This window comes from Euleptes europaea, chromosome 19 (assembly GCF_029931775.1).
Source record: "Euleptes europaea isolate rEulEur1 chromosome 19, rEulEur1.hap1, whole genome shotgun sequence".
NCBI classification, from domain to species: Eukaryota; Metazoa; Chordata; class Lepidosauria; order Squamata; family Sphaerodactylidae; genus Euleptes; species Euleptes europaea.
Window position 1 is genome coordinate 17,039,390 of NC_079330.1, and position 15,626 is coordinate 17,055,015.

At 47.4% G+C, this 15,626-nt stretch overlaps 1 protein-coding gene across 2 annotated transcripts in view; it reads left to right on the forward strand.

Annotated features, from left to right (window-relative positions):
• The window catches only part of MTMR4 (myotubularin related protein 4), a 43,584-nt gene that overhangs the window by 3,418 nt on the left and 24,540 nt on the right, over positions 1-15,626 (forward strand). Inside the window, exons 1-3 of one of the 2 annotated variants that reach the window (XM_056864930.1) lie at positions 6,181-6,314; positions 12,098-12,187; positions 15,050-15,166. In XM_056864930.1, coding sequence (XP_056720908.1) covers positions 6,270-6,314; positions 12,098-12,187; positions 15,050-15,166 — 252 coding nt within the window. In that variant the 5' untranslated portion in view covers positions 6,181-6,269. Of the gene's footprint in view, positions 1-6,180; positions 6,315-12,097; positions 12,188-15,049; positions 15,167-15,626 lie in introns of those variants that run through there. The other variant, XM_056864931.1, reaches the window with a different exon arrangement.

The following is a 15,626-nucleotide window of genomic DNA, read 5'->3' on the forward strand; positions in this document are numbered from 1 at the left end:
GAATTTGCTGTCTTGAAGGTTGCTAAGAATTTCTAGTCCGTGGGAGGCACAGAGCTTTTCAGAAGCTCATGGGCCTTGAATTTGAAAGGAACAGTATTGATTGTTGTTGCAGAGGAGTTCTTCTATCCAGTGCTGATCCTGTCTGCTGAAGACATCTCAGGTGGGTGAAATGGATCAACAAAGCAGCAGGACCAGATGGCTAGTTACACTGGAGGAGGAACTGGCAAAACATGGCCAAATGTGATAAATTGGTGCCAAGTCCAAGTGTCTTGTATTATGGAAAAGAAATGATAGTTCACATGTGTTTTAAACACAATTAGGAATTGCAGAAGAGAGATCGTGGGAAAAGTCCAAGTGCGCACACATGCTGGATGAAAGCAGCCCTTGAAACTTTGTAGCCCCAGAACAGAATTTTGCACAGTGGACAAAATAAGGTGTTTGCGCACACTTGCTTTTATTTTTCTTATAGTAGATGGGATGGGAGAAAGCTATGCAGGGCACTAAGGCCTAATACTTCCTCTCTTGTCTGTCTCCCTCTTCCCTTCCACCACCCTGCTGCAAATTCTGGATTCTTAGCTTTGGCTGGACTTTGGCCACACACTTTCAGTAAGGACTAGAAACTTTTGTGATTTGTATTGCTTGTGTATGTATGGAGGTGCCCGTAAAAAAAGATGGGCATGTGAGCTCACCAAAGGAAGTGCCACTATCCAGATCTCTTTAAAGGCTTCTCTTTGTGAGGAATCCTCACTTGCTGTCTGTCAGCATTGGACAGAGGTCAATGAGTGGGAATTTGAACCTGGATCTTCCATATCCTAGTCCAAGACTCTTAACCAGTACACCACACTGGCCAGTAATAAAGATGGGCATGTGAGCTCACCAAAGAGAGTGCTCCACACTCCTGATCTCTTTAAAGGCTTCTCTTTGGAGGAATTCTGTCAGAAAAGGTGAATGAGTGGAGATTTGAACCTGGATCTTCCAGATCCTTGTCCGATATTCTTAACCACTACACCACACTGGCTCTCACCACACTAGAAGGCATTGTTAGACCCTTTGCTATGGGCCTGGGACACTGCTAACTTACTGAGGAAGCTGTAATCCTAGAAAATAACCATTGCGTCAACCATGGATCTAGATACTCTGTTCTTTATCAGTCTCTACAAAGATGGCGTGCTCTCTATCGCTGAAACAGTCATCTCTGGCCACCAAAGCTTTGCACCCACAATTGCTTCAGACTTGGGCACAGCTTGTACCTTCAGATTAATGGCATCACAGCGTGCCAACAAATTGATGGCTGGCTTGGAACAACCCCTTCAGCTTCTTTCCCCAAACACCCACTCGTTGACGACATTTTAAATATCCAGGCATATGGGAAGGAATCCCTTGAGAGATTTGATCAGGGCCGGACCCGAACAAGTCCCTTCAGCAGCTTCCCTTTCTAGACGCCACTGTGCAGCAGTATGTTGGGCATAGAAGCACCATCTTATTCCAGAAACCCCACTAGACATCTCCATGCGTCCAACTACCACCCAGAGGTCCACAGCCAGGCTCAGTGATGCGGTTGCATTTGTTCCAGTTCCGTGGGCAGAGACTCACACATCAGGCATACAGTGAAGTAAAAAAAAAAGACTGTCAAAGCCAGACTGGTGGCCAGAATACTAGAAGAAGAAGAGTTGGTTTTTATATGCTGACTTTCTCTACCACTTAAGGGAGACTCAAACCAGCTTACAATCTCCTTCCCTTCCCCACAACAGACACCCTGTGAGGTGGGTGGGGCTGAGTGTGTGTGACTGGCCCAAGGTCACCCAGCTGGCTTTGTGTGTAGGAGTGGGGAAACAAATCCAGTTCACCAGATTAGCCTCTGCCGCTCATGTGGAGGAGTGGGGAATCAAACCCGGTTCTCCAGATCAGAATCCACCACTCCAAACCACTGCTCTTAACCACTACACCATGCTGGATCTCAGGGTAGGTCCACAAGAGAAATTGACAGAGCTTGACTAGTTGTCACCTGCAGCTCCCAGCTCAAACCGCCCAATCAAAGATTTGCAGCCCATCCTTAGCAACCATACGTCTCTCTCAGGGCTCCGATGATAAACATTTGCTTCCTTAGAAACAACCGGTTGATGTAAAACAGTCGGGCGCCTAGTGGAGAAACAGACCGAGGAACTAAACCTTGCAACGAGCCCAGGTGTCAACTCTCTGTCCCCATTTTCTACTGTCCCCATTTTCTCTGTCCCCATTTTCTATCATTGGGCAGCACGATTACAGGGCCCAATGATGTCATCCATATCATCAGGAGTTCATCCTCTAATGTGATGTATCCTTCATCTGCTGACATGGCCCTTCTGTCTGCAAAGGATAGCCAGATCGCTCTGCAAAAGTATAAACGGGCCCGAATCTAACAATAAAACACGGCAGCATTCAGAAACTACTGGGAGAACATTTCAGTCTTCTCGAACACTGCTGCTGACCTCCAAGTCACCCTTTCTTCAGCTAAGGAGTTTCAGAGGAAGTCTTGAAATTGCTGAATTAGAGTTTATCAGGAAACTTGATGCTATCCATTTAGGGCCAAGGAAATGGGTTCCTCTCACGGGATGAGTGTTGAATTAGCTTTTGCTTAGAGAGTCCAGCGAGATCATGCTAGCACCTATAGCTGCTGCTGCGAAGGGTCACCGTGCTTACCTTGTGTACAGTTAAAGAAACGTCAGACACTGGCCCTCTTACATTTCAATGTCCTGTGATCTCACTGTCCCTGATGGTTTCCTCCTCCCTCCGTATAACTCTCTGCCAACTGTGGACATGCCTCATGCCTGTTAACAAAGTGGACCCTCGTTATTATAATCCAGATCTGTTAGTCTTCATGGTGTTTGCATGAGTCTTTTTTGTTTTGCTATAACAAATGCAGCTCCCCCCGAGGGGACTCAAACTATTTACTAAAAGTTTGATCTCTTTCTCGGGTTCTAATACAAATTGTTCGCCTTTAGTAATTTTTTTTTAAAAAATGTGATGTCAAATGTATGTGCCTACCTGCGTAACTGTGTGGGTTCTTTCTATGAAGACAACCAGTTTCAATAGTGTTTTACTGGGTCTGTAGCAAAGGGATTTCTGTTGAAAGCTATGGTAAGGCTCGACGAATCCCAGTGGCCATGGGGTCTAGAAATTTCATTGTGGCACATAGAATTGTCAGCACCAATTTAATTGCTTCTCTGCTTTTTGGCTAAGATCAAGTGTAGTATTGCAGCATTTCTGTGCAACCCGCAGTTATGATTTGTGGTTGCATCACAACTGCCCTTTGGCCTAGTTGCTGGGGGCAGGCGGTATGCATGGCGTCCCGTGGGAAATCCTTAATTTTTTGTCCTTTAAATGATACACAGGTCTTTCATCTATCTGCTCTTGAGGGCAAGGGCAAGCTACAGATTGGAACTGGCTGTGAATTGCTGCTACAGGCGCCTCTGTGTACGTGGAGGGGAGTCTCATGCGAGCGGCCAGGCCGTACCCATATATTTGTTGCAGTGTGTTGCGGTTGTGTGGGCAGCATGGTACAGGAACAATCCCAGGCGACTGCTTGCTAAAGCACATGGAGACTTGGTGCTGGTGCCTAGAAACTGGAGGGTGTCTCTTCCCCCCCCCCCCGTCTGTGTCAGTTCTTCTGCTCTTTAGCCTTCCCTGAAAAATGTTCATTCCCTGAAAAATGTTATTTTTTTAAAAGAAACTTAATGCTTGATATTCATAAAAAGACAACCACGGGATATTTGATCAGAAACAGATCAGTAAACCATATCAAATCACCAGCAAGGATTCCAGAAAAAAATAGAATCTTCCTTTATTTTGTCACTGGAAGACTCAAACTATTTAATAAATAGCCTCTTGGGTTCTAATACAAATTGCTTGCATTTCATAATTTTTAAAAAATGTGATATCAAATGTGCCTACCTGCAGAACAGTGTGGGTTCTTTCTATAAAGGCAACCAGTTTCAATAGTGTTTAACTGGGTTTGTAGCTAAGGGATTTCTGTTGAAAGCTATGGTAAGGCTCGATGAATCACAGCGGCCGTGGGGTCTAGAAATTTCATTTTGGCACCTAGCATTTTCAGCAACCATTTTATTGCAGTGTCTCTTTGTACCCCTCAGTAGAATTACAAAGCACATTTCGCGTCAAAATACATTCCCCATCAGAATATGTTTTTGTATGACATAAATGTGCATGTGCAAGAAGTTCTTGTTATTGCTTGTTTGTATGTTAACTTTACCCCATTCCATGGTGATAGATCAATTCATTTCTTAACCAGTTTCCCCCCCCTCTACTGGCTCCAACATTCAGTTAAATGGAGCTTTTAAAACAGTAATGAGATCATGTGAAATTGGTGAGAAGTTAGGTTAGGATTGGAGATCAGCTTTTCGTTGTGCAGCTTACCCCATAGTTATACATTATAACACTTTTGTCAGACTGTTAAAAAATTGTGAGAAACTAAAGAACTTAGAATTTGGTTTTGTGGTAGCAATAATTTGAAAGACCCGAAGTCTGAAAAATGAGTCTGGTTATTAAGTTTTGGGCCTGACCCCTAAAGCCAAAGGAAATTTGTGAAGGTTTGCACTGTAGAATTTGCGTCTGTGGTCTGGGAACTAGCCAGTGCCTGTTGGAAGCACTGTGACACCTTTCCAATTTGGGCAAGGTTTGTCTGGGGTTAAATTTTAATTGTGTGTTGTGTTAAGTGCCGTCAAATCACTTCCAAGTCTGGCAACCTTATGAACCAATGGCCTCCAAAGTGTCCTCTCCTTAACAGCCTTGCTCAGGTCTTGCAAACTGAGGGCTGTGGCTTCATTTATAGAGTCGATCCATCTCATGTTGGGTCTTCCTCTTTTCCTGCTGCCTTCAACTTTTCCTAGCATTATTGTCTTTTCCAGTGACTCTTGTCTTCTCATAATGTTACCAAAGTACAATAGCCTCAGTTTAGTCATTTTAGATTCTAGGGCTTGATTTGATCTAGGGCCCACTTATTCGGTTTTGGGGGGGTATTTTATTTTACCTGCTTTTAACTCAGCTTTTATCTCAGCTATTTTTACGTGTATGTAGCCCACTTGCACATTAGCGATGGGGTAAACTGAAAGTTCCCTGTGGAAAGATGATTGTAGCGCATGGGCTGCCCGAGGTGTGACGTGGAACTCCCTAGGGAAGCCCAGGCAGATGTCAGAGGAGGGTCGATACCCTCTCCCAGAGCAGTTTTAATTGGTCCAGGAATCAGGACGCCCTCCTTGATGAGATTGGAGTCCCCTTCCCTGACCAAAAGAAAGCATTTAACTCTGTACCTCCTAATTTCTTTCCCCCCAAGCAGACGACGGGAAACACCCCAGGCTAAACTCTCTCCACCTTTGCCTGTTCAGCCATTCTCTTTGCTCGGCGAAGTCCCTTTACAAGACATCTGAGTATCTCCTTCTTAGTGCAATGGATGCAGTGCCCTTTGGAGAAGCTTCTTTGGCCGGCTTGGGTGGTGTGTATGCAGCGCAAGGCTGGCCCCAGAAGGCCAACCAAGGTCTTTGCAACATTTCTTTCTAGTGCAGCCGTGGTCCAAGTTCGTCGTGTCCTGCTTTATGAGGGGTGGGCGGAGGTTCTGAGACGTCAGCTGCATGTTCTTTGGCTCCTGGCCAGAGGAGATTGCGGGCCCGGTAGCCGTGCGGCAGAGCTGGCAGAGCCGTTGAGTCCCTTTTGCTTTTCACGCAGCAAAGGCCGGCGGGAGGCTGCGCTTTGCACGAGCCCCACAAACCTGTGCGGACGCACGAGTCCCGAGCTGGATCCCAGCCAGGTCATCTTTCCCCCCTGCCAGAAGGCACAAAAGGCACGCGTCCCCTCCCCTGCTATTGTTCCCTCGCATTCCTGCACATGCCCTCCGGACGGCAGCAGCTCCGGCAGGCTCCATGCCGTAAGCCCAGCACAGGAGAGAAACGCAGCTGCAAACCTTCCCGTCCGACCGAGCCGGAGACTCCATTTTCTGTGCCGGCTGCCGGGGGGAGTCCCTGGCATGGCAGAGCCTCGTCTGGCTTCCATTGGAAGGAGGTGGAGTCTCTCCCTCCTCCTCCCCTCCCCTCCCCTCCATTGTCGGCAGCCGCCGAAGCGCCCGGTGCACCTGCTTCTGCCTCTGCAGCGGAGATGCTCTAGCTCCCGGAGGCTGCGCTTCCAGGCGTTCCTCGGTGTCCGAGCCCTTTGCGCCGACAGGGGCAGGAGAAAGCGATGCCACTCGCGGGCCCCCGGCCACGCCATCCCCTCTGGAAGCAACTATGACTCTGCCGGGCCGCGTCTCCTGCTCTATGCTCAACTGCTTTGTAAGTGGTCTCTCTCTTCCTCCCCCACCCCCTGCACCCCGCCCCTTTTCTTCTCTGTGCCGGGCCGCTCGTAAGCCAGCGTTTCCCCTCCTTGTCTTGAGATGGCTGGGGGAGGAGGGGGCAGAGAGGCTGGGAGCTGAGCATCCCCGGAATCGCCCGCCTGGAGGCATCCGGCCTTCTCGTGCAGCTCCCTCCTCAGCCTCGCATTCGGGGAGTGGTTCTCCTCCTCCCCCACTGATCTCACGCGCTTCCCGCAGATGCTGTCGGGTCGATCTCTTCTTGGAGGTTAGAGGTCGCCGTCCGGAGGACTGCGAAATAGTTGCCCAGTCCCCCACGGCGCGAAACCTAACAGGCAAGGAAGGCAGGAGATCAGTTCGCTGCCCTGGGATGGATCATGGGGATCCAGTGCAGCGGCCTTGGCCTGCCGAGGACAAATTCCTCATCAGTCTTCAGATGACAGCTCTGGTGCTCCTGTTCTGCGCTTTCTTCCTTGGATCAGGGCCACAGGGCAGTCTGAGAAGGGGGTCCAGGCTTGGTGAAGGCATAGGCCTTCCCAAACATTGCGCTTGCTGATATGTTGCTGAAACCAGGTTGGGCAAGCATTGATTCTCGGTCGGCTGGAGGGTGTCCTCCAGCTGGGCAGCAGTGGGGAAAGTGCCCTGCTGTGGGCCTGTGGCGAGCTAACCTTCTCAGAGGGAGATCCCTCCCTCTCCGCTCTGCCCATAGCGGGCTGCAATGGGCTACAGTTCTGTGTGCAGTTTCCTTAGCACAGAGCCCGCTGGCCTCCGGCCTCCCAATGGAACAGCGCTGACCAGGCCGAAGGGTATGTACAGCTTGGACTTGCTGGTTCTGAAAGGAAAAGGGGATCTGGTGGAAAGTCATTGAGTTGCTGAGTTGACCTCACAGGTAGATGGAGATGTGTGTTCTCCTGTGTTTGTGTGCCTCAGAGGGCTTGTTAGCTTTTGCCATGTCATAACGGTACAAATTAAGAGGACAGGCATTTTGACGAGTTGTCAACTCGGCCTGTGAAGCTACCAAGCCCAGCCCTTCATCCATCTAGCTTGTTATTGTCTCCTTGGGCTGGCAGTGGCTCTCCAGGGTCTCAGAGTGGGGTGGGTTTTTGTCAGCACTCACTCCCTGATGCTCCAGGCATTATATGTGGGACCTTCGACGTGCCATATATGTGCTCCACCGCTGAGCTACATCCCATATGGCTAAAAGCAAAAAACTAACTGCAGTCTTTGCCTGATGAACATGGGAACGTGCCTTATACTCAGACCCAATCTATTCCATTATTTTCTTCTGTCAGCTAACTTCCAGAGTCTTGGAGCAGAGAAAGGTCTTTCCGAATATCTTCTATCTACCTAACTGGAGATATCAGGGATTGCACCTACGATCGTCTTCATGCAAGGAGGGGGCTCTACCACTAAGTCATGGCCTCTTTCTTTAATTGGATTGCGCTTCGTTAAAAGATAAATATGTACAGAAACCCCAACTCCAGGGGCAGTTGGGGTGGTGGAGGAGAAGAGTTAGGGTTGCCAACTCTGGGTTGGGAAATACCTGGAGATTTGGGGTTGGTGGAGCCTGAAGAGGGCGGGGTTTGGGGAGGGGAGGGATTTCCATGCCATGACTCCGCCTTCCAAAGCAGCTGTTTTCTCCAGGTGAACGGATCTCTGTCCCCTGGAGATCAGTTGTAATAGCGGGAGATCTCCAGCCACCACCTGGAGGTTGGCAACCCTAAAAAGATTGGTCAAGTCTCCATGTTCATCTTTGTACGGTTGCTGCAGCTGTTATTACTATTGCTCACCGGTGCATGTGGTGCTTTATGGAGGAACATGAGGGTTTTTTTAATGATCCTGCCCCAAGAATCTTGCTGTCTAAAATTTGACAGAGCAGCAAAAGAAGAGTTCGTTTTTATATGCTGACATTCTCTACCACTTAAGGGAGACTCAAACCAGCTTACAAACCCTTCCCCTTCCCCACAACAGACACCCTGTGAGGTAGGTGGGGCTGAGAGAGCTCTAACAGAGCTGTAACTTGCCCAAGGTCACCCAGCTGGCTTCTTGTGTAGGAGTGGGGAAACAAATCCAGTTCACCAGATTAGCCTCCGCCGCTCATGTGGAGGAGTGGGGAATCAAACCCAGTTCTCCAGATCAGAGTCCACTGCTCCAAACCACCGCTCTTAACCACTATACCACGCTGGCTCTCAGCAGGGGACAGACCGAGGTACAAAGACCGGGGAAAGAATATGAGACACGTATACTTAAATAAATAACCCACGCTAGCCTCATCTCGTCAGATCTCAGAAGCTAAGCAGGTTCAACCCTGGCAAGTATTTGAATGGGAGACCTGCAAAGAATACCAGGGTCGTGATGCGGACGCAGGCAATGGCAAATCACCGCTGAACATCTGTTGCCTTGAAAGCCCCACCAGGGGTTGCCATAAGTCAGATGTGACTCGACAGCACAAAAACAAACAAAAGGTAATGCCCTGACCTGGATGGGCCAGGCTAGCCCGATCTCGTCAGATCCTGGAAGCTAAGCAGGGTCAGCCCTGCATTTTTCCTAAAACCTTTTTCTCCCTATTTCGTAACTTGTCCTGTTAAATGCCTCTCCACTTGCCCCATGGGGAAGAGAAACCAAGTGTGTAATAAAAGGTGAAACTACTCACACTGTGAAGCTCAAAAGCAGGCAAAAATCTAATTTGATATATTTAGAAGTGGCTGGTCAGAATTTCTAATTAAGCATGATGTCATTTTTCAAGGGGGGGAAAGGTTTTTTTTTAAAACGCATTCTAGAAATTCTGGTCTTTTTCCATGTCTGAAAGTGACCCACGGTGATTGTTAAATCCAGAATACATAAAGCCGTGCCTCTTAATAGGATCAAATGCAGGGGCATCCAAAATCAATTTATCCAAGGCTTAAAAGGGACCTATGAAGCTGCCTTATTCTGAGTCAGACCCTTCGTGCATCTGGCTCGGTCTTGCCTCCTCTGAGCTGGCAGTAGCTCTCTAGGATATCGGGCAGAGAAGCTCTTTGCTAATACCTGCGAACGTGAGATCCCTCAATGGGAGATGCTTGCATGTAAAGCAAGGGCTGTAGCACTGAGTCATGGCCCTTCACCAAACCTCCCCTGCTTCTGTTATGTGGTTAAAACACAGGGTTTCCCCTCCTCAAACGGTTCTCCTTCAGCAAGGCCCACTAGCAGCTTTGTGGAGTTCAGATCCATTTTCTGATTATTATTTTTAAAAACCTTTTTTTGGTCATTTTTAAAATATCAATGCTTTGGCTCTGTTCTTCTTGAATACCGCTGCTGGCATCTGGGCCTGGATTTAGCAAATAAAGTGAATGTGTGAAGATGCTTTATGCCAATTCTGATCATTGGTCTATTGAGACCAGGACTCTCGACTAGCAGCCAAGAGTCTTCTGCAGTACTTCTGTCTGAGAAACTTGTAGACCTGTGATTGATCTCAGAACCTTCTGAATGCAAAACATGAACTGTCCTTTTGAATTGTGTTTTTAATGGCACAGGGCCTACATTTTTTTGTATAGCAGGATTTAAATCCTCAACCATCACAGCCCATTCCGAGCAAAACCACTGTGTTTTAAAAGAGGGAGGTGTGAACACGTTAATCGGGACCCAGGACACCTTGAATGATGTGCTGATTTCTCAGAATCTTCTGTCTTCTAGGGAGAGGGAGGGCATCTTGGCCATCTTCTGGGCATGGAGTAGGGGTCACTGGGGGTGTGAGGGGGAGGTAGTTGTGAATTCCCTGCATTGTGCAAGGGGTTGGACTAGATGACCCTGGTGTTCCCTTCCAACTCTGTGATTCTTGGGAGGAAGTCTGGTTATCCTTACATTTTCCTTAGATTCTCCTATGGTTTACAAAGTTAAGATAAATAACATCGTTTCAGGTGGGTAGCTATGCTAGTCTGTAGTGACAGAATAAATTTTCAAGGGTATAAGCTTCCATGAGTCAAAACTTACTTTGTCAGATCAGGAAAAGTAGCTATAGGTAAAAATAACATGAGATGAGAAGGAAAAGAAAAGAGCCCCAGACTTTACTTGGTGTCCTTGCAAAGGAATGAAAATGGACTTTTAGGGCTATGTGAAGTTCCAGATGGAGACGGTAATGGAATCATGTTGGAGGGTATATCTAGGTTAAAAATGCAACATAAATCCGCCCCCTTCCCCCAGGGCTGGATGAAATATCTTAAGCACCTGCTGGTCTCTTAAAAGGAATGCATGCCGCTTCCTAGGGATTTGAAATATTTCCCCCCATCCTGCTAACTTCCTGAGTAAACCCCAAAGCCGATAGACTTATGCGCCCTTCTAGGCTATGAAAAGGGTAAAGGAGAAGTTACAAGGGGAAGCCCCCATCTTAAGGAGAGAGCTGCCTTTTAAGGCAGTTCTGGCCATGTTAAGAACAGTAGCAGGACTGAGGAAAAGTTATTTAGTATTTTTTCCATCTCTTGCGCAAATAAAACCAGTTAATTCCTGGGTAAAGAGAACAGCCTTGGGAAAGTATCAGACAGCTTATCTGCACAGCAGTTAAAATCCATCTGAATTGTCATAGCATTCCACTGAAGAACCCTGGGAACTGTAGTTTTTTTTTAAGATGATTTCATAATTTCTGACAGAGAATACTCTGCATCCTCCCGGAACTACAGTTCCCATGGTATTTAAAGAGAGCCATGATGGGTATATCACTCTCAAACCAATTCAACATGGCTTAGTGAAGATTGTGGTCAGAGAAATTCTGGAGACTGTGGAAGATGATTCACATATGGTCTTGGGAGCATTAAGGATACTGAGACAAGGCCTGAAATTAGTTCAGAAAGCTGCCTGGGCTTGGAAGGAAAGTTGAAGAATGTTGTTTCTATAAAAGAAGAAAAGAGCAGAGATTAGCCATGAAGACCTTAGAATTAAAGCAAAGATTCTCAGTTAGAGGTCTGGACTCTAATCCACACCTTGGGGCAAACTGCCAAATTGTGACACCCCCCCCCCCAAAGGAGCAGATTCTAGACCTTGAAATACATGTGCCCAAGTTTATTATACAGGTTAAGTATCCCTTGTCTGGACTGCTTGGGACCAGACGTTGTCTGTATTTCAGATCTTACCGTATTTTGGAATATTTGCATATACATAATGAGATATCTTGGGGATGGGACCCAAGTCTAAACATGAAATTCATTTATGTTTTATATAGCCTTTATACACATAGTCTGAATGTAATTTAAACAGTATTTTAAAAATAATTTTCTGTACATTAAACCATCAGAAAGCAAATTGGCGTGATGCTGAGTAATGCCTGCAAGCCACCTCAAAAAGTCTGGGTTTTGGTTCAGTCCGGATATCAGATGTCCAGATAAGGGATACTCAACCTGTATTTTATTTTGTACTTTAGCTAATAGATATTTTAGCTTATACTGGTGAGAATTTACTCCCCTCTGATACAAGTCCTGTTCAGCAGTCTTGGTTCCAAAGCAATGCAGAAATCAATAGAACAAGCCTTTCCACACCACAGACTGTCTCTAATATCTGGGACTTGTACTGTTGGCTGGCTAATCTCTGCAGAGAAAAGATGTGTTGCCCATGTCCAGGTCTTACATCCTGTAAGAGAATGGATTATTCAGTGGGGTGGGGGGCACAGAAGGTATGTGACTAGCCAGTCTCTACTGCACTGGGGGAAGAGTGTGTTCTCTGCAGTGGGGTGGCTGTTTTTTGTGTGTGAGTTAATCTGTCATGGATGTCTGGACTCATCTTCTTGTGTTTGCCATTCAGGGTGAGGAAGGCCCTCCCAGTCTGGAGTACATCCAGGCCAAGGACTTGTTTCCCCACAAAGAACTGATTAAAGAAGAAGAATCTTTACAGGTAAGCTGCCAAGGGAGGCCCTAGCAAGTGGGATGGGACTGCTTGCTGGGCAACGTGGTGTAGTGGTTAAGAGCGGTGGACTCTAATCTGGAAAACCGGGTTTGATTCCCCACTCCTCCACATGAGCGGCGGGCTCTAATGTGGTGAACTGGGTTGGTTTCCCCCCTCCTACACATGAAGCCTGCTGGGTGACCTTGGGCTAGTCACAGTTCTCTCCAAACTCTTAGCCCCACCTACCTCACAAATTGTCTATTGTGGGGAGAGGAAGGGCAGGTGGTTGTAAGCCGGTTTGACTCTCCTTAAAAGGTAGAGAAAGTCAGCCTATAAAAACCAACTCTTCTTCTTCTTCAAACCTGGGTGAAGCTTAAGGCCAGAAGGTGATCACATGTATAGGGCATCTTGCAGGCACATGGAAGCTTTGGACCCTGGCAACACCTACAGGGACAGACAACTACCTCTCAGGTGCCATTCAGGGCTTGTTTGACTATAGTCTCTTCTAATCTACCTCCTTCTGCTATGCTTCTCCTACTTGGAGGGCTCAGAGGAACCCAGGCGATTCTCCCAGAACAATGTCAGTGTGCCACATTAGCTGTTACAGTACCTTTTCCCTGCAAGGCACTGGTAATTTGTGAGGGGGGGAAATACTGTTAAATACTGAGCAAGGAACTGAAAAGTCGCAGTGTTCTCTGTGACCCAAAGTGGGTTATTTTAAGTGCCAGTGCGAACTAGCAATAAACTGGGGCAGTTAACAGGCAGGTAAAGATATCTTTTGAATATTGTAGAGCTGACTGGTGGCAACTGACTGGTGCAGAAGGCTACTGAGTGAGGCACCGCGACAGAGAACAGCTTATCCTTGGCAGCTGCCTGCCTTGCCTCTGCAGGTGGGAGCGCTCTGAGAAGGGCCTCTGAAGATTTGGGGCAGGTTATCCTTCAGAGGCCATGCTCTGGAACGGGCGTTCCTTCTACTTCTGCTTCGGAACAATCCAGCATTGAGCTCTAGGGAAACTAGAGAGGAACTGTCAGTGACTGCTCCATAACCTGGCGGCTTCCTTTTCTCCAGTGGTTTACCAAGTCCTTGTTCGGAAGCACTGTGAGAACAACTTTTTATATGGGTTGGCTTTTGACAGGGCAGGGCTTCAACATTTAATTGAGAATGAATTTTTTTAGCACATTGGTTGGCTCGATGTTTAGCAGTAGTTTTTTCAAATGCTAACAGTATTCAAATGCTTACAATATTAATTCCAAATAAAATAGACGCTCCGTCCAGGGTCAGAGCCAACTTGCTTTCCTTTAAGAACATAAGAAAGGCCATGCTGGATCAGACCAAGGCCCATCAAGTCCAGCAGTCTGTTCACACAGCGGCCAACCAGGTGCCTCTAGGAAGCCCACAAACAAGACGACTGCAGCAGCATTCTCCTGCCTGTGTTCCACAGCACCTAATAGAATAGGCATGCTCCTCTGATACTGAAGAGAAGAGGTGTGCATCATGACTAGTATCCATTTTTACTAGTAGCCATGAATATCCCTCTCCTCCATGAACATGTCCACTCCCCTCTTAAAGCCTTCTAAGTCGGCAGCCATCACCACATCCTGGGGCAAGGAGTTCCACAATTTTCTTCAATTAGCAGAATTATGGGGTCAGGAAGCAATTTTCCTCCAGGCCAGATTGGCCAGGGAACCTGGAGGGTTTTTTTGTTGTTGTTTTTTGCCATCTTCTGGGCATGGAGTAGGGGTCACTTGGGATGTGGGAGGAGGTAGTTGTGAATTTTCTGCATTGTGCTGGGAGTTGACTAGATGACCCTGGAGATCCCTTCCAGCTGTATGATTCTGTGTGCACTGCGAGTTAACTGAGAACTTCCAGTGAATGGCTGTTGAGCTGTCTTCAATTTTGCTGTGTCATTGTTGTCTGGAACAGTCTAACGGGGCAAAACTCCCATCTTGGGAATCCACTTGACAGCTGTATTCTCTCCCCCTGCCCCCTCATTTTTTACAAGCACATAACCACAATTTCTCAGTGCTGTTTCAGGGATTTGAGGGATTGGCTCTGAGAGGTTTAAAAAAAATGCAAGGCCAAAGGGATGCTGCAGTACTCCTTTGAGTGCCAGCAGCCAAAACACACTCTGCAAGCATGATTCCCCGGTCCTGTGGGAATTGCACATCCCCTGCAAAATTTCACACAAACTTGGAGATGTTAAGCTTTCCAGTTAACCAGCAAAAAAAAATTAGATCTATTTTTAAACAAGAAGGGGAGGTTCCCCAGTTTGATCAGGGAGATAAAAGAAGCTTGAACGCTTCAGTTCAAATGCAGTGTATTTTGAGCTCTGAGAACTTTCAAAGGATTTGGTGTCTTTTCCTTGAAGCTCTTTTAAAAGAACTTTAAAATACGGTTTTATCCATGTATTCTTGTCGTTTATATCCCACCCAAGGAGTGTAGATGGGATTGCCAGACTTCTTTCTTTCACAACAGCCCTTCATTCGCATAGCCATGAGCAACCGCTGTTTGCATAGCTAATGCGCAGCTGTGATTTTTGCATGCTTCCTTGAGGGGATTCTTTGAGGTGGGGGCGGAGCAAACACACAAGGTTGCATTAAAGGGGCTCTTAAGAAATGCGAAGCAGGTATGTGCCGGTTTCCTGAATGACCGTTCAGCGTGAAAAACTAAAAAAAAAAAATATGAAGGGCACTTCAGCCTGAAACAAGCTGGTAATTACCAAGCATAAATGGCCTACAAAGGCCCAGAGGAGCTTGGGGGTTATTCATACCCTGCCTCTCCAGAATCTGCTCAAGCCAGCATGTGGAGGTGTGAGACCGGATTAGTCTGGAAGGCATCTGCTTCAGTCGTGCACTTTTGCCTCTTCCTAGGTTCCATTCACGGTGCTCCAGGGAGAGGGTGTGGAATACCTGGGCCATGCGAGCGACGCCATCATTGCTATCTCCAACTACCGGCTCCATATAAAGTTTAAGGACTCTGTAATCAACGTAAGTTTTTCCTCTGTGTTCGGCAGCTTGTTCTGCCAGGGGTCTGCAATTTCCTGTTGGGGGTGGCTTCCCTCCCCCCCTTGAAAGGAAGTTGGAAGGGGCCAGAAGGCCATTGGGCCTTCCACCTCTGCCGCAAAACTTCACACCGACTCCATGCTCCCAGTCAACCCAGCCTGTGTGCAGAGCAGATCTTCCCACGTAACCCATGCGCCGGCAAGGAAAGGAATGCTTACGGTCTGTCACTGCCAGGGAGCGGGAGGGTCCCTTTCTATTGTGTTGCTTCAACAAAACCAGGCCCTTGCTTTGTTTAGGGGGGGATGTGATGGCATTCAGCTTCCTCCATATTGCTTTGTGCAGTGACTCGTGCTGAGAAGCCAGGATTAGTGCACTGGAGGGGGTGAACTCCATGTTAGCCCCTGCTCTGTACTGTCTCACAGGACCCGACTCTGCTGTGTCGGGG